The sequence below is a fragment of the Gopherus flavomarginatus genome, chromosome 3 (genome assembly GCF_025201925.1).
Source record: "Gopherus flavomarginatus isolate rGopFla2 chromosome 3, rGopFla2.mat.asm, whole genome shotgun sequence".
NCBI lineage: Eukaryota > Metazoa > Chordata > Testudines > Testudinidae > Gopherus > Gopherus flavomarginatus.
The window spans coordinates 159,980,041-159,998,299 of NC_066619.1; the positions used below are offsets into that span (position 1 = coordinate 159,980,041).

Genomic DNA, 18,259 nt, shown 5'->3' on the forward strand with positions numbered 1-18,259 from the left:
TCAGTCTGTGACAATTCCTCAGATTTGTCACCTACAAAAGCCGGTTCAGGTTTGGGAATCTCCATAACATTCTCAGCCATGAAGACTGACGCAAAGAATCCATTTAGTTTATCCGAAATGACTATCGTCTTTAAGTGCTCCTTTTGTATTTCGATCGTCCAGGGGCCCCCACTGGTTGTTTAGCAGGCTTCCTGCTTCTGATGTACTTAAACATTTTGTTATTATCTTTTGAGTTTTTGGCTAACTGTTATTCAAACTCCTTTTTGGCTATTCTTATTACATTTTTACACTTAATTTGGCAGTGTTTATGCTCCTTTCTATTTACCTCACTAGGTTTTGACTTCCACCTTTTAAAAGATGCCTTTTTTATCTCCCATTGCTTCTTTTATATGGTTGTTAAACCATTGTGGCTCTTTTTTACTTCTTTTACTGGGTTTTTTAATTTGGGGTATACATTTAAGTTGTGTCTCTGTTATGGTATCTTTGAAAACTTGTCCATGCAGCTTGCAGGGATTTCACTCTAGTCACTGTATCTTTTAATTTCTGTTTAACTAACCCCCTCATTTTTGCACAGTTCCCCTTTCTGAAATTAAATGCCACAGTGCTGAGCTGTTGAGGTGTTCTTCTCATCACAGGAATGTTAAGTTATTATATTATGGTCACTATTTCCAAGTGGTCCTGTTATAGTTACCTTGTGGACCAGATCCTGCGCTCCACTCGAGACTAAATCGAGAACTGCCTCTCTCCTTGTGGGTTCCTGTACCAGCTGCTCCAAGAAGCAGTCATTTAAAGTACCGAGAAATTTTGTCTCTGCATTTCGTCCTGAGGTGAAGCGTTCCAAGTCAATATGGGGATAACTGTATCCCCCACTATTATCGAGTTCTTTATTTTGATAGCCTCTCTAATCTCCCTTAGCATTTCATCGTCACTATCACTGTCCTGGTCAGGTGATCAATAATAGATCCTTAATGTTATATTCTTACTAGACCATGAAATTACTACCCATACAGATTCTATGGAACATGTGGATTCACTTAAGATTTTTACTTCATTTGATTCTACATTTTCTTTCACACATAGTGCCACTTCCCTCCCATCTCGCAAGACTTGGTCTGTCCTTCTGATATATTTTGTACCCCAGAATGATTGTATCCCAACGATTATCCTCATTCCACCACGTTTCTGTGATGCCTATTATATCAAAATCCTCCTTTAACACGAGACACTCTAGTGCACCCATCTTATTATTTAGACTTCTAGCATTTGAGTACAAGCACTTTAAAAACTTGTCACTGTTTATCTGTCTGCCCTTTTATGATGTGTCAGATTCTCTCTTATCTGAATGTTTGTCTGATCTGGCCCCACTGTACCCTCTTCCATCCTCTCCTCCTGACTAAAACCTAGAAAATCTCTATCAATAGACTCTCCTCTAAGAGAAAAGTCAGTGTCCAATCCACGCGCTTCTCTGCAGCAGTCAACTTTCCCCCATCTCTTAGTTTAAAAACGGTTCGGCAACCTTTTTAATGTTAAGTTCCAGCAGTCTGGTTCCATTTTGGTTTAGGTGGAGCCCATCCCTCCTGTATAGGCTCCCCCTAACCCACGAGTTTCCCCAGTTTCTAATAAATCTAAACCCCTCCTCTCTACACCATTGTCTCATCCATGCATTGAGATTCTGAAGCTCTGCCTGCCTACCTTGCTCTGCACGTGGAACTGGAAACATTTCTGAGAACGCCACCATAGATGTCCTGGATTTCAGTCTCTTCCCTAGCAGCTTAAATTTGGCCTCCAGGACATCTCTCCTACCCTTCCCTATGTCACTGGTACCTACATGTACCACGACTACCAGCTCCTCCCCAGCACTACACATAAGTCTATCTAGATGCCTCGAGAAATCCACAACCTTTGCACCAGGTAGGCAAGTCACCATACGGTTCTCCCCGTCATCACAAACTCAGTTATCTACACCTCTACCCCGATATACGCGACCCAATATAACGCGGGTTCACATACAACATGGTAAAGATCTGACATGCTGCTCTGAGCAGTGTGTCAAGGGTGCCGGGCCAGGCCAGGGCCAAGGGGTTCAATAAGGGGCAGAGGGTCTCGGGGGTGGTTAAGGGCTCCCCTCCTGCCACCAGGGTCTGGGGGGCAGGAACTGTGGGAGGGCAATTTTGGGGACCCTGTAGTCCCAGAGTGGCCCGGGGGATTAGCAGGGGGCTGAGAGCAGCCTGCTCTGCTTCCCTTGCTACGGCCCCAGCCATGTCACCCAGTGGAGGGGCTTGGGGAAAGGGATCCCCCCCGCACTCATCAGCAGCAGCAGAAGCGGAGCAGCCCAGCCCCAGACCACTCCACTCTGCCAGCTCCCAGCCATGGCGCTTCACTTCCTGCCGTAGGTGAGTGCAGAACCTTTCCCCAGCCATCCCCCAGTGACACGGCTGGGGCAGCGTCGCTCTGCTTCCCACGGGAGGTGAGTGCGGGGGGGCATCCTTTCCCCAACCTCCCCGCACTCACCGACGGCGGGAAGCGGAGCGCTGCAGCTGGGAGCTGGCAGAGTGGAGTGGACTGGGGCCGGGCTGCTCTGCTTCCTGCTGCTGCCAGTGAGTGCCTGTCAGGGAGCAGGGGTGGATGGGGGTCAGAGCAGTCAGGGGATAGGTGGGTTGGGTAGGGGGTGGGGTCCTGGGGGTGATTAGGGACGAGGGTCTCTGGAGGGGGCGGTCAGGGAACAGGGGAGGGCAAAGCAAGTTTGATATAACACAGTCTCACCTATAACACGGTGAGATTTTTTGTCTCACGAGGACCGTGTTATATCAGGGTAGAGGTGTATGTTTCTAATGATCAAATGTCCCATTACTAAAGCCTGCCTTTTCCCAGTGACTGGAGCTCCCTCCCCCAGAGAGGTAACTTCAGTGCGAGAGGATACCCCAGTAACATCTGGAAGGAGGGTCCCAACTATGGGAAGGTTTCTCTCTACTTCCATTGACTGCTCTCCTTCCCTGAGCCTTTCATCCTCCTCAACAGCGCAGGGGCTGTCCAACCCGAGGTAGGTCAATTCTACAGTGTCCCGGAAAGCCTCATCAACATAACTCTCTGCCTCCCTTAGCTCTTCCAGTTCTGCCACCCTGGCCTCCAAAGCCTGAAAGCGGTCTCTGAGGGCCAAGAGCTCCTTGCACCGAATGCACACATATGCCACCACCCACAGGGCAGGTAATCATACATGCTATGCTGAGCGCAACGAACAGGATAGCCCCCACTCTGCTGCTGGGCTTCTGCCTGCATTCTCTCCTACAGCTACCTAGGTTAATGAAAGGGTTGTGTTTAAATCAAAAAATTAGACATTAAAAAAAAAAAAAAAGGTCTCTGGCGAAAAAAGAATTCCTACGTAACATATTAAATTAACGGGATTTAAGACACAGGATTAAATGAATATTAAGAAAAGATATAACAAATGAAGGAATGTCCTATGCATTTATCCACAGGGCATAATTTTGGTTAAATATAGTTGAGTAGACGCTGAGTAGTTCACTCAGTAACTGCACAATAAACTGAATTTTGCAAATTAGTGAGTACGCATACAAAAATAATATATCACAAAACATACTATGTAGATTTGATAGGTGGTATTTAGCACTCATTATTTGCAATCATGCTTTATATTGTACTACTTATGTGTTCTACAATTTGTTTTGCAAAATCAACAGTTTTTCCCTAATTCTTGGCAATACTCAATACTAAGCTTGCTGGGCTACACACCCATCCACATAATGTGATATGCAGATTGCTAATTTTCATTGAAATAAAATGTTAGCATAGGAGCAGCGGATTAGAGAAGCAAACTGAAAATGGAGAACAAAATATATTTCTCTCTCACTACATAGTTTGAAAAGAAAATTAAAAAACTTCTAAAATTACAGTGTGTAACTCAATTGCAAGAAGACATCATATATTTCCTTCAGGTATCTTCTCTATTAATTACCTGCTGTGTGAGTTTGGGCAAGTCATTTCATGTCTGTGACTCTGGCCTGGTCTACACTACGCGTTTAAACCGATTTTAGCCAGTATTGGCCTCCGGGCGGTATCCCACAGTGCACCATTGTGACTGCTCTGGACAGCAAGCTGAACTCGGATGCACGGGCCAGGTAGACAGGAAAAGCCCAGCGAACTTTTGAATTTCGTTTCCTGTTTGCCCAGCATGGAGCTCTGATCAGCACGGGCAGCCATGCATTCCCAAATCCAAAAAGAGTTCCAGCATGGACCGTACGGGAGATACTGATTGCTGTATTGGGAGGCAAATCTGATTGCTGTATTGGGAGGCAAATCTGTTCTATTAGAGCTCCGTTCTGGAAGATGAAATGCCAAAGCATTTGAAAAAAATCTCCAGGCTATGATACAGAGTCCACAGCACAGTGCTGTGTGACAAGTTTAACGAAAAGCCAAAGAATCAAATGGACGCTCATGGAGGGAGGGAGGAGGTACTGAGGACTCCAGCTATCCCACAGTCCCCGCAGTCTCCGAAAATCATTTGCATTCTTGGCTGAGCTCCCAATGCCTGTAGGGTCAAATATATTGTCCGGGGTGGTTCAGGGTATCTCTCGTCAATTTACTCCCCTCACCCCCCCATGAAAGAAAAGGGAAAAAATCGTTTCTTGACTTTTTTATATGCCACCCTATGTCTACTGCATGCTGCTGGTAGACACAGTGCAGCGGCAGTGAACAGCAGCATCCTCTCCCCTCCCCTCCCCTCCCCTCCCCGGTGGCAGACGGTACCGTACAAAAGGACTGATAGCTGTCTTTATCATCCCGTGAGTGCTCCTGGTTGGCCTCAAGTGAGGTCGGCCAGGGGTGCCTGAGTAAAAATAGGAATGACTCTCGGTTATTCCCGGTAGATGGTACAGAACGGCTGGTAACTGTCTTCATCATAGCAACTGGGGGACGAGGTCCATCAGTCCCCACCCCCGCTTTTCATGTCTAAAGAAAAGATTCTGTACTGCCTGGACTATCGTAGCAGCAGGATGCTGGGCTCCTCTCCCCCGCACCGTTTAATGTCCTACTTGGACTATCATAGCAGCTGGAGGCTGCCTTCCCCTCATTTTATCTCACTAAAAAGTCAGTGTTTCTTATTCCTGCATTCTTTATTACTTCATCACACAAATGGGGGGGGGTACACTGCAACAGTAGCCCAGGAGGGTTGGGGGAGGAGGGAAGCAATCGGTGGGGTTGTTGCAGGGACACCACCTAGAATGGCATGCAGCTCATCATTTCTGCGGGATCTGACACGGAGCGGCGGTGCTCTCTGGTACACTGGTTCTCTAGCACACTTGCCCCATATTCTATGCAGGACTGACTCTATTTTTAGGTACAACATAAAGGAGGGAATGACCCGGGGAGTCATTCCCATTTTTGTCCATGTGCCCCTGGCCGACCTCAGCCAGGGGCACCCGTAACAGCAGCAGACAGTACAGAAGGACTGATAACCGTCATCTCATTGCCAATTTACAATGGCACAGCAGATGGTACAGAGTGACTAGTAACCATCTCTGCTATCTTGCAAAGACAAATGAATGCTGCTGCATAGCGCTGCAGTACTGCCTCCGTTAGCGGCATCCAGTACACATACAGTGACAGTGACAAAAGGCAAAACGGGCTCCATGGTTGCCATGCTATGGCGTCTGCCAGGGCAATCAAGGTAAAAAGGGCACAAAATGATTGTCTGCCGTTGCTTTCACGGAGGAAGGAATGAGTGACGAGATTTACCCAGAATTACCCGCGACACTGTTTTTGCACCATCAGGCACTGGGATCTCAACCCAGAATTCCAATGGGCAGGGGAGACTGCGGGAACTATGGGATAGCTCCGGGATAGCTCCCCACAGTGCAATGCTTCAGAAATCGACGCTAGCCTCGGACCATGGACGCACACCACCAAATTAATGTGCTTAGTGTGGCCGTGTGCGCTCGACTTTATACAATCTGTTTTACAAAACCGGTTTATGTAAAATCGGAATAATCCCATAGTATAGACATACCCTCAGTTTCCCCTTCTGTGGAATGAAAATAATATCTTTTATTCTTTTTTTAAACAGATGATTGAGATCTACAGATAAAAAGTGTTCTATGAAATGTATTATTTTTATTATTGATGACTGGGATTTTCATAGGAAAAAGTAAGTATGAGAAATTTTGGAGTACCCCTGCAGGAGAAAATGGCCATTTCAGTAGCTAAACTAGCAAGAAAGTTGACTTTTGAAGTTTATTAGATGGGACTTGAAAAATGTGCTTACCTGTGGCACAGAGAACACTTTCCATAGCAAAATGGGATGTTAAAGAGGAATAGCATTAAGGCAGTGGCTTCTGAAGCAGCTACCATTTTAAAAAATTACATTTCTAAATCTTTCAGTTACTCAGTGTTCACCATTGTAGTTCTGCCTTTCTGAGTCTGGAGACAGCTCCAATGCATCTGCTCTTGCTCAGAGTTTGGTCCAAACTTCAGAGGTTGAAACTCATATCACACTCATCTGTTCTACAGCCAGATTCAGAACTTTGCAGTCAGATGTGAAACTAACAAAATTCTCAAATTCAATCTGCTGCATATGTCATTACAGGAACTCTTCACTTAATGTTGTACAGGTCTCTTGCAACTTATGCGCATTTAAACACACGCGATTTCAGCTTTACGCTGAAAGGCCTGGAGTCGGGGAGGGGGCGTGGCCTCAAGCAGAAGAGGCGTGACCTCAAGATTTAAAGGTCCTGGGGCACCAGCTGTGGCTGGGAGTCCCAGGGCCTTTAAATCACCCAGGGGGATCCCAGCTGAAGAGGTGGCTGGTAGCCCTTGGGACGAACTAAAGGGCCCGAAGCTCCAGCCATCGTGGAGCTTCGGGCCCTTTAAATGCCAGCCCCAGCCCAGCTGCCAAAGCTGCGGGCGGGATTTAAAGGGCTCCTCCGGGCTCCCCACCACGGCGGGAAGCCTGGTGGAGCCCTTTAAATCCCATCTGCAACTTTGGCAGCTGGGCGGGGAGGCGCAGAGGGAGCCCTTTAAATCCCACCCGCAGCTCCAGTGGCGGGACGGGGGGGGCATTTAAAGGGCTCCACAGGGCTCCCCACCGCAGCGGGAAGCCTAGTGGAGCCCTTTAAATACCGCCTGCAGCTTTGGCAGCTGGGCCAGGGCAGCATTTAAAGGGCTCCACTGGGCTCCCCGCCACGTTGGGAAGCCTGGCGGAGTCCTTTAAATCCCACCCGCAGCTCTGGCAGCAGGACTGGAGGGGCATTTAAAGGGCTCCACCAGCCCTTTAAATGCCCTCCCTCCCCCGGCCCCGCCGCCGGAGCTGCGGGCGGGATTTAAAGGGCTTGGGGTTTTGACTATACGCGGTTTTCACTTTAAGCGATACGCGCGGAACGGAACCCCCGCCTAAGATGCGACAGACCTGTAGTTATGTTCCTGAAAAATGCAACTTCAATTGCAATGAGGAGTCTGCAAATGATGTTAAGTGAATCCAATTTCCCCATAAGAATTAATGTAAATGGGGGGAATTAGGTTCCAGGGAAATTTTTTTTTGCCAGACAAAAGGCATTATTTACATTTTTAACAATTTTTAAACAAGCAATTTAATACTATGCTGGGGGGAGGGAGAGTAGTGTGCACATGCTGTGTGTTCACAAACATACAGTACAGTACTATAGTTGGGAGCAGCCCCTGCCTTATCCCACATAGGCACAGCCCACTGGCTCTGGAGATGAGGCAAGCAGGGAGGCTGAAGTGCTGTAGGCTAGGAGAAGCACGTTGTGCAGCAGTGGCAGCTTCCTCTACTCTGCAAGCACAGGGGCGGGGGGGAACAGGGGAAATCAACCCTCAGCCCACTCACTCCCTCCCTTCCAAGCCCCCACCCTTAACCCGCCTCTTCTTCCCCCCCACCTCCTCCCCCTTTACTTCCCATGCTGCATCCTCGCTCCTCCCCCGCTTTCCTTCTAAAGGCTGCAAGCCAGCTGATTGCCTCCACCAGAAGGCAGGGGAGGGAGGGGGAGCCTGCAGGCTGAGTCCTTGCTCCTCCCTCCTCCCTCCTGTCCAGGGCAATCAGCTGGCTTGAGGCATTTAGGGGGCAGGAGGGAGGGAGGAGCAGAGAGGACTCTGCATGCAGGCTCCCTCTCCCTGCCCCCCTGCCTCCTGCCCAGGGCAATCAGCTGGCTTGTGGCATTTAGGGGACAGGAGGGAGAAGCGAGGACTCAGCACGCAGGCTTCCACTCCCTCCCCCCTGCCTCCTGCCCAGGGCAATCAGCTCGCTTGTGGCGTTTGGGAGGCAGGGGAGGGAGGGGGAGCCTGCATGCCAAGTCCTTGCTCCTCCCCCCACCTCCTGCCCCAGAAATGCCAAGCCAGCTGATTGCCATGGGCAGGAGGTGGGGGAGGAGGGGAAAACCGCTCATCTGCAAGGTCTGCCGTCAGGCAGGAGGTGCTGGGGATGGGCGGTAGGGAGGTTGCCAGCTGTGGAGGAAGCAGGTAGCCAAACAAGGTAAGAATGGAGCATTGCACAACTTTAAATAAGCACGTTCCCTAACTGATCAGCAATGTAACAATGAAACAACGTTAACTGGGATGACAAAGTGAGAAGTTACTGTACAAACTGCTGCAGAAACGGAGATATTGGGGGGCGGGGGAAGAGAGAGAGAGACCTGAAAAAAGGAACCTGTGGAGGGGATTATGGTAGGACACATACCACACACAGATCTGTTTCATTCAGGTCTACCAGTATAAAACAAACATAATACACAAGGTTTCTTACCAAGATTTAGATTTTACGTACATTTAGGTCAAGATCTGGCTGCTGAGTGGAAGGAGACATTAAGCTTGTAACCCTTTTAAACACCTCTTACATCACTGAAAAAAAACAGACTATGTAGCTAAACAAGAAGAGGTCAAGGGAATCTTCCTGTAGAAACTCAGATCAAAAAGAGCCTGGGGTCTGTACATTTCTGAAAAATAGAAAGGCTGCCAGCAGGGGCTACATAAAAGACTCCAGAATCTGCAAAACAGCTGATACATTACTGATGATGTGGGTGAAAATACCCCTGCTACAGGAGGTAGGGCTTGCCAGAAAAAAAAAAGCAGAGTTCACATATGATGCTGAATAGCGCCAAAACACATGACCACTTCAAGAAAAAAGAGGGAAAGTTTTCTATCAAATAAATGGGTAATGGCAACACAGAATTGAGGGAAAAGTTAAGTCAAATAGATCTAAATAGTAAGGCCCTAAATCCTAGTGTTATCTCTGCTCAAGGCATAAATCAGAGCGGCAAGATACCACTGAGATGAAAAAGAGCCTGTAATAAAAACAAGAACTATTTGTAGTCTACTAGAGTAGTAGCTCAAGCAACAAGATTGATCCAGTCTGAAATTACAGTATTGGGAGGAATGTGCATGCCTCCTTAAAAATTGTGCAGGGAATCCATCTTCAGGGAATTTAACAGAGACTTCCAAGAAATAAAAATAAAAAAAGACAAGACTTATTTTTCTAGATTTCTTTGAAAGTGAAGGTCAAAGAAGAATGAAAAGCACAGAATACACACACAGAAACCTGCATCCATGACCTTAGCAGTAAGAGGGTGGGGGGAGTTTCAATTTCTTAAACTTGTCACGTCAGCAATCTTTTGTCTGTGGCTATTGGTGAACAAATCCAAATTGGCAAGTCTTACTTGATCCAGTGCTGGTGAAAAAGAGACACTTGAGAACACTGTAATTTTTTCATTTAAATAATTATTTGACACAAAGAGAAAGATTTATTTTCACATCTGCTCTATGCATTTAGGCACCTGCACCTAAGTTTTAGAACTAAACACAAGTCAATTGACCGACTTGTAGATCTAATATATTTTATTATTATACATTTCTACACTTGCAGCAGGGGTGGAAAGTAAAGAAAATAATTGGCAAGAATCCAACAGATACATTTATACTATTTTTTTCTTTTTTTTTTTAAAAACACAGACTCCTGAATCTTCAATACCAAATCCTTTCATTTACAGGTTACATACACTGAAAGTGAGGAGAAAAAGGGTCACAGCAGCCCTTCAACAAACCAATTCTGAACCTGTTCACTACTAAACTGCGTCAATTTTAAAATAACAATAAATAAAGGAGGAAAGTAAATGTGTTCTCAGTGTGGCTAGAAAGATTTTGTGTGTAGATGTAAATGGTATAGCAGCATTACCCAAAGGATTCTAGTTAACTAATGTTTAAAATTATTTTTTTCATTCAGTCTTCCCTGTTCATTTCAACACTTGAAAAGAAGGAACTAGTAATGCATTGTCCATGGATAACAATTTTTTCCACATTTACTGGCAACTGACCACCAAAACTGTTGAGAAAAAATACAAAGTGGACTGCTTTTAGAGGCACCCCCCTCACACATTTGCACATTAACTCTCTTTATATAATTTTTTATCATCGAAAATATGCATTGAAACGTAAACAAAAGGGGCTGGTTCTTCTGAAACCCTTAACCAAAATTCACAATCTCTGGATTTAAAGTAACATTAAATAACATTTTACTGATGTAGTAATTCTGGCAGACCTTAGCTGTATTGTCTTCAGTTAAATAAATACTACATGATAGATTTCAGATCAAAGTCTATTCCGTAAAGAACTTCCAAATACAAAATTAAAATGAGAATGTAAAACCATGACTTAGCATGGCTGGTCAAGAGCTCACCAAAAGCAAGAAATACAGTACAATGTCATAACAGTGCTTTACTAATCCACTGCATTTTATAATCCACCTAAAATAATGTCTGTCTCCGCTTTGCACAAGATAAACAGACTGGTATTGTGAGGTCTCCTATTACTAAGAATTCATTATTTTTATACATTATAGTCCAGTAAAGTATACTCACATATACATATACACATATACATATAATACTTTCACTACTACTTGCACTTTTGTTTGTTCACTTAATTTAGTTATTAGCATAGTTCAGTGTTAATTTGCTGATGCACCATAATATTCTGTATTGCCTATGAAAAAAATCAACATTAAATATTGGATACAAGATCTACAAACCAAGTAGCACGCAAATAAGCTGAATTCCATTTATACAGACAATTGTTCAGAACTTTTATAAAACAGATAAAGCAATTTCAATTAACTAATGGAAAGATTAGTACAGAGTTTCCAACACACACACACACACACACACACCCTTTGCAGGCACCAAATTTCTCTTAAAATCATTTCTTCTCATACCTCAAAGCGTCTAGATTTTTACATAATATATATAATAATACACAACTAGCAGCTTTTATCTATCTACAAGCATGTTTACAAACCAAATTCTGTCAAGATAAACATGCATAACATCCACTGAAGTACCAGACTCATCAAAACTCACTGAATCTTAGAAATTTAGGATTGAAAAGCAGTTCAAGTTCAACCCCTACATGCTGAGGCAAGACCAAGCAAACCTTGAACATTCGTGGCAGGTGTTTGCCAAACGTGTTCTTAAAAACCTACCATGACAGGGATTCCTCAACATCCCTTAGTATTCTATTCCAGTACTTAACTACCCTTACAGTTATTAGGAAAATCTTTCTATGTAACCTAAATATCCCTTTCTGTACATTAACTCTTGTCCTACCTTCAGTGGACACAGAGAATAACAGATCACCATCCTTTTTATAACAGCCCTTAACCTACTGGAAGGCTGTTATCAGGTCCCCACTCAGTTTTCTTTTTTCAAGACTGAGCATGCCCAGTTTTTTTGTTGTTGCTGTTTTGTTTTAAAAAAAAAATCTTACCTCATATGTCAGATTTTCTAAACATTTTATTATTTTCACTGCTCTCCTCCGGACCCTCTCTAATACACAACCTTGGAATCCAGTTGGACTTAGCCATTTGGAGTGGATTACTGTAACTCAGTTTACCTGAGAAACAGAAGGAAACTGAAGCTGGTCCAACATGCATCACCCCACTTCATAAATGGCACAGACCATACGAGGATTTAACATCAGCACTCTGCCATCTGCACTCTCTCTTCATTCACCACGAGATCCAAACTGAGATACAGGTCCTCATCCTTAAAATATTGAATGGACAAGATCTTTATGCTCTGTGCTGCTGCCTCTCCCTCAATACCACCAGAGATACAAATGAGCCTTAGCAGACAACACATGGTCACACTATCAGAAGACTGAAGCAGAGTCTTTTCAGCTGAGAGCCACTTGCTAGGCAACTCTCAGAGGAAAGCAAGAAGAGCTCAAGCCTTGCCATGTTCAGGGTACAGTACAAGATTCACCTCCATGCAGACATTTATCAAACAGAGCAGAAGAGAAGCATGGCAATATTATCTAGGTCTGAGAATTTTTGTCTTACTTTGAACAAACTTGCTATTATCTTGTGATAATAATTAGCTATGGTGCTTTAGAAATGCTTTTAGAGATTACACATATCTGAGTGTAAAAAAGTATAAATACATGCGGTATCCTCCCAATACTTATTTTATAAGCATCCACACAGCTCACAGAAGAGAGCTCATTGGCACATTACTGACTTCTCTGGAATGCATAACACACACCTCACAAGACCTACTCTATCATCCCAAGCACTACCTGTGGACTTATTTGATGCTCTCCGTCGAATTTCAGTCACCATCAATCGTGACACTTGTGTAGTAAACTGCAGGAGGTCAGAGAATTTTTCTGTCATTGTACTTGGAGGAGCATTTCCAAACACCTAAAGACAAGAGAAAACAGAGTTTGTAATGTGGTAATATTTGTTGCAGTTTTTCCACTTGCAACCAAATCTCTTTTACTACTAGGAATTTAGCACACAATTGAACAGAAATTTTTGAATTCAACTCATTGTGTTAGATCAGGGTGTAACAAATCCATCTGTCCCAGTGAATAAGCAGACCTAATTTGTCAACTTTTGCACAATCTAAACTTAATTTTTTTTAAGTTAACTTTTTATCCCTTTTGGTTGCAAAGTTAGCTTTCTAAATATGAGTGAAGCCAATGCAGTGTTGTCTTCCTAAGCCTGCTCCACTATCTTTAACACTGCTCAGAACTTTCACTCTAATACAGTTTTTAAACTTTTGCTCTTTTCTGCTTCTCTTCTTCTAGATTCATGATGCAGCACTTTGGGAAGAGACAGGCACTAAGGTTATTCATGAGAAAGGAGGACCCAAGAAAAATGGAAGCTAGTAAAGAAGGGGTAGACCTCTTCTCTTTGCAGCAGCACAGAGGTTTGAGGGAGGACATCCTCCTCACTTGCAGCAGTTTGTAAGCTCTGCAGAAGGAAAACTAGAAATGCCAAAGTTTTCCAGTTTTGATGCCTAGAGTTAGACACTTATGGCCTCATTTCTCAAAGTTGCTAAGCACCTCCCACTGACACTAATGAGAACTACGGGTACACTACACATCCAAAAATCAAGCCATTAAATCTATATTTAGGCATCTAAATAATGATGCTCTGATTTTCCCCTTGAATATAAGAGGTGCACTTGGTGTTCAGTACTTTTGAACATCAAGTTTTATTCAGATGCCCAAAACAAGGGTTATTTATCTGGCACTGGAGTTCTTTGAGATGGACTCTTCATATATACACTCTTGGGACAGGCACTGACCGCTGTAGCAGAACAGTGGAATCTTCTGCAAGCAATGTCTGTTAGAGCACTCATGCACCTCTCTTACGCCTCCCCTCAATGTTCAAGTACGTTCTGAAAGTGAGACTATAAAAAGGAGAAGCAGCAGTAGCAACTGCCACCTCAGTTCCTTATACCACTAATGCAGAGCCTAGATTAACTAGGAGTCCACAGGCAAGGGAAAGAAAAGAGGGAAATGTGAACACACAGCGTTTGCCTCAAAGAACTCCAGCTATAGGTAAGTAACCTTCACTACTACTTCTTCATAGGTACTTCGCATATACCCACTCTTGCAATAGATAGGTCAGCAGTATAAGAAAAAAAAAGATGGTGGGACACAGTGTCCTAATTAAATGAAGACTAGAGAACTGCCCTGCCAAACTGGGCATCAGACCTAACAGCTATGTCTTCCAGATGGCCACTTTACAAATCCCAATTTGAGGAACATGTTTAAAGCATGATGTAGAAGTAGCAGCTGCTCTAGTAGCACGTGTTCTGTGAAACATTTCTATAACTCTACTATACACTGTCTGATCCACCTGGATAAAATCTGAGTAGAAACAATACTAAATTTACAGTTAGTCACATTAAAAAAAAAAACCCACCCCACAAACAGCTTATATGAAGTCCTATAAAGAATGACTCTGTTCAGTTCTTCTTGAGCTTTTCATAAGCTGGTCATCTACCTATGGGAAAACAAAAAACTTTCATCTTCTCAAGAAAGCTGCTATGACAGAAAGACGTTTTGTAAAAACTCTGAGTGCAGTAGAAAGACCAGAGAAGGGTTCTATACTGGAAATGTTCATGACCCAAGGAAAATCTAAAAGTATTTTCTGTGAGTTGGGTTGTATACAAATAAACATCCTTGAGATCTAAACTGGCCAATGAATCTAGATAGGTGAGTGAGGGTCTAGATAGGCAATAATCACCACAAGGGTCAACATCCTGAACTGGAACTTTCAAATGTACTTGTTTAATTTTCACAGATCAAGGATTTGTCAGAAACCTCCATTCTTCTTTGTAACAAGGAAATAATGGTAATAGAAGACCTGATTACTAAAGACTTTCTAGAACTTCCTCTATTGCTCTGTAAAGTAATAGAGAATGAACGGCTGCTCTTAAAACCCTCTCATGAGAAGACTCGCTGGAAAGGGGAGAGAGCAGGATTGTTACAGAAGAAGGGTCTGAAACTGTATGCTGTGACAGTGGACAGACTGCTTCCAAACGGTAGAGAAGTGTCCTGTGTTAGTTTGCGGCTCTCATTCTCGATGTCAAAAGAGAGGTCTAAGTAAGTAAGGAACAAGTTGCAGAATTGGTTCTTGGGTCTCATTTTAGATTTGGCTGATTGTTTTCTATATTGAGGTTGCTGTGAAGGATGCTGCTGCGATCACCATTATTGATACTGATATCTTCTTTGAGTGTAGTAAGATAATGATGAAAATGGCAGATAGTATGGCTTTGGTACCTAAATGTAGAAGTAGGAGTTTTCCTTCTAAATGGCTGTCAAAGTCCCAAAGATCTTGCTGTTGAACTCATCTTTCATTTTCTCTAAAACTTTATTTCAGAATGGAAAATTCTGACACTCTCTCTCTCTCTCTCTCAAATGAAATCAGTCTCAAATCAGTTTCTGACTTCACTTCAAAGGAAAGAGAAAAAGAATGTAACCACATGCATCTTCAAGGAGTTATAGAAGAGACTACTCATCTTGAAGCAGCATCCATGACACTGAAGGATGCTCGTCTAAGAGCATGTTTAAACCCATTTTGTCCCTCTTTAATAAGGACATTAGCTAACTTCCAATGCTCTTCAGGAAAATTCTTTATAAAAAGTGAAATTTTGTCCCCAAGATGAAATTGGTACCTATCCATGACCACTTGACACTTAGCAATCCTCATACTCAAGGAAGTAAAAACAAAACAAAATCCCAGCCTCCTTCTCAAGGAATCAATTTTTTCCCCTTCTCTGTCATTAGGAGTGGAGTGTAAATATCCAGATCTTGCAGAGGCATCCACAGTACAAACAATGAAGAAATTAGGAGGTGGGTAAACACAGGAAACCCTTATAAGGAATTTGATATAATTTGTCTGTTTTTTTTTTAAATGGTGGGTTATTACAAACTCATTTCACTGGCTGCTACAGACCTCCCAACGTTGAATACTTTGTTGGTAGAAACAGTACCAAGAATATCCGAAGACTAAATGAGGTGCTTCTTCTAAGGCGACAGATGGTAGATTTAATTTTGTTACCATTCTGCCGACAAGCTCATGAAATTGAATAGTGTCTTCTAAGACAGATGAAGCTGATCCAATGCCCACATTTTCCTCTGTAGGGGAGTCACCTTCTAATTCCTGTTCACGCTGCTACTGGTAAATCTCTTTCCTTTTCCTCTTCAGAGTGTATATCGTGGACAATGACAGGTGATCAATCCGTTACTGTCAGATACGAAGGTCTAGGATCCGAGCCACTCAGATGTGCTTCTGCCTTGATACAGAACTGAAGGTGTAGATTTTAATGGGGGCTGGTAGTGAAACCTCAGAGTTGGCCAACATGGCATGGCACCCAGGGTGGCATCTGCCAATTACCCCAGTCCAGCACTGTATCATAGTCATGATGAGTAGGAAATTTCGGAAAGGTCGTATGTGAAAAGTGTTTCTCAGAAGGTACAGATAAGGGTTGTGGTTCAGGATATGTCATCTAATTTGGCTCTTCCTTCAGAATACAGATCTGATCCCAGATCTGACAAAGGGATTATTGCAGAAACAACTGAAGTAGGGATGTGCAGCAGAGACAAAGAAGATACTGTCTTCCTCAGCAACCCAGTAGGAGTTTTACAGAGTGGATGTAAATTACCTGTAGATCTCTGTGGTGAAGTACTCCTTCTGTCTCTTGTCTGGAGGGGAAAACTGAAAAGATTTTTATGTCAAAATATTATTTCCCCAATTTCGATGAGGAACTGAAAGGATCTGAGAAATTATGTGGATCCAAGTGTACTGGTGCTGTAATAATAATAAAATAACTAGGAACAATGGAGATACAGTGTTCTGACAGCTTCCTTGGAACCACTGCATGGGAACATTCTAATAACATGTTACCTTAAAGTCCAAGAAGACTTCAGCTCTGTATTGGATTCTTGATCCAAAGGATCCAATGAATCCCCGAACAGGCAATGTTCCTGGCACCCCAGTAAGTAGCCTTCTTTTTCCTCGGAACTTAGAGTCCCAGATCTGAAGAACATCTATCATATTCTGCCCTTTCCCCATAACTGCATCAGTCAAAGGCTGTACCTTTCTTGTAGCTCAGTCCAAGGTTAAGCGACTGTATGCTTGGTCATTTTGGAACTGGAGCACAGTGCAGAAGCTAATGTTTTCAACACACTTGGTTTTCTAGATCTGGCAGTGCCCGATGCTGATTTGGACCTCTGATTTTTCTTCTCAGAAACTTTCAAATGCTCCAATTCAAAAGGTTTTGCAATTAAAGATTCTTGAAGTAAGAGGGCTTCAAGTCCATTCTGCCTCTTTCTTCTGGAAGGTTGGGCAAAAGGTGCCACAGATGGTACAATATGAAGGAGGCTGTCAGGGTTCCCCCCCCGACCCAACTCTGAACTTTAGGGTACAGATATGGGGATCCATATGCAAGACCCCCTAAGCTTATATTCTACCAGCTTGGGTTAAAACTTCCCCAAAGCACAAATTCCTTTCCTTGCCCTTGGACGGTATTGCTGCCACCACCAAGTGATTTACACAATTCAGGGGAAGGTCACTTTGAATCCCTATCCCCCCCAAAATATACCCCCCCAAGCCCCTTCATCCCACTTTCCTGGGGAGGCTTGAGAATAATATACCAACCAGTTGCCTTAGCAATATGAGCAGAGACCAGACCCTTTGTCTTCATAACCCTGAAATCAATCAGGTTCTTAAATGAAGAATTTTATTTAAGAGAAAAAAGTAAAAGAATCGCACCTACAAAATCAGGATGGAAGGAACTTTACAGGATAATAAAAAGATTTAAAACACAGATGATTCCCCTCTGGGCTCAGCTTCACAATTACAAAAACAAGAATGAAACTACCTCTATAGCACAGGAAAATTCACAAACCAAACAAAAGATAACCTAACTCATTTCCTTGCCCTACTCACAGTTTCTGTGGTTTTAGATGGATTATTCCAGGTATATTTTCAGATGCTGTTGTACCTGCTTGGCTTCTCCCTCCATCTGGAGAGGGAACAATACAGAGAACAAAAAAAACCAAACCCTCTCTCCTTCCCCCCGTTTGAAAGCCTCTTCTTCCCTCATTGGTCCTTCTGGTCAGGTGCCAACTAGGTTATTTGAACTGCTTAACCCCTTACAGATAAGGCAATCCAGTACAGCTGCCAAGGAGGGATTTGATGCTACTGCATCCATAAACGTTGCTACTCTTCCCCTTATTCATCACAAGGGCCCTCTCCTAAACATTTTGAACATCAAGTGTGAGCACCTGATGCAAAAAAGATCATGGAGCCTGATGAACATATCTTGAATCTGTGTTTCTTGATCTTTGAATCAGCCACTGATACGGGGCTGATACTGAACTAAAACTTAACAGTAATACTAACTACTAAAAAGACTAACTAGCTACAAGAAAAAGACACTTATCAAGA

The 18,259-nt window shown here is 43.5% G+C and overlaps 1 protein-coding gene across 3 annotated transcripts in view; it reads right to left on the reverse strand.

Moving 5' to 3' along the window:
• The window catches only part of WDFY3 (WD repeat and FYVE domain containing 3), a 313,760-nt gene that overhangs the window by 202,139 nt on the left and 93,362 nt on the right, over positions 1 to 18,259 (reverse strand). For all 3 annotated transcript variants that reach the window (XM_050945097.1, XM_050945098.1, XM_050945096.1), the window contains one exon: positions 12,589 to 12,712. In XM_050945097.1, coding sequence (XP_050801054.1) covers positions 12,589 to 12,712 — 124 coding nt within the window. The remainder of the gene's footprint in view (positions 1 to 12,588; positions 12,713 to 18,259) is intronic.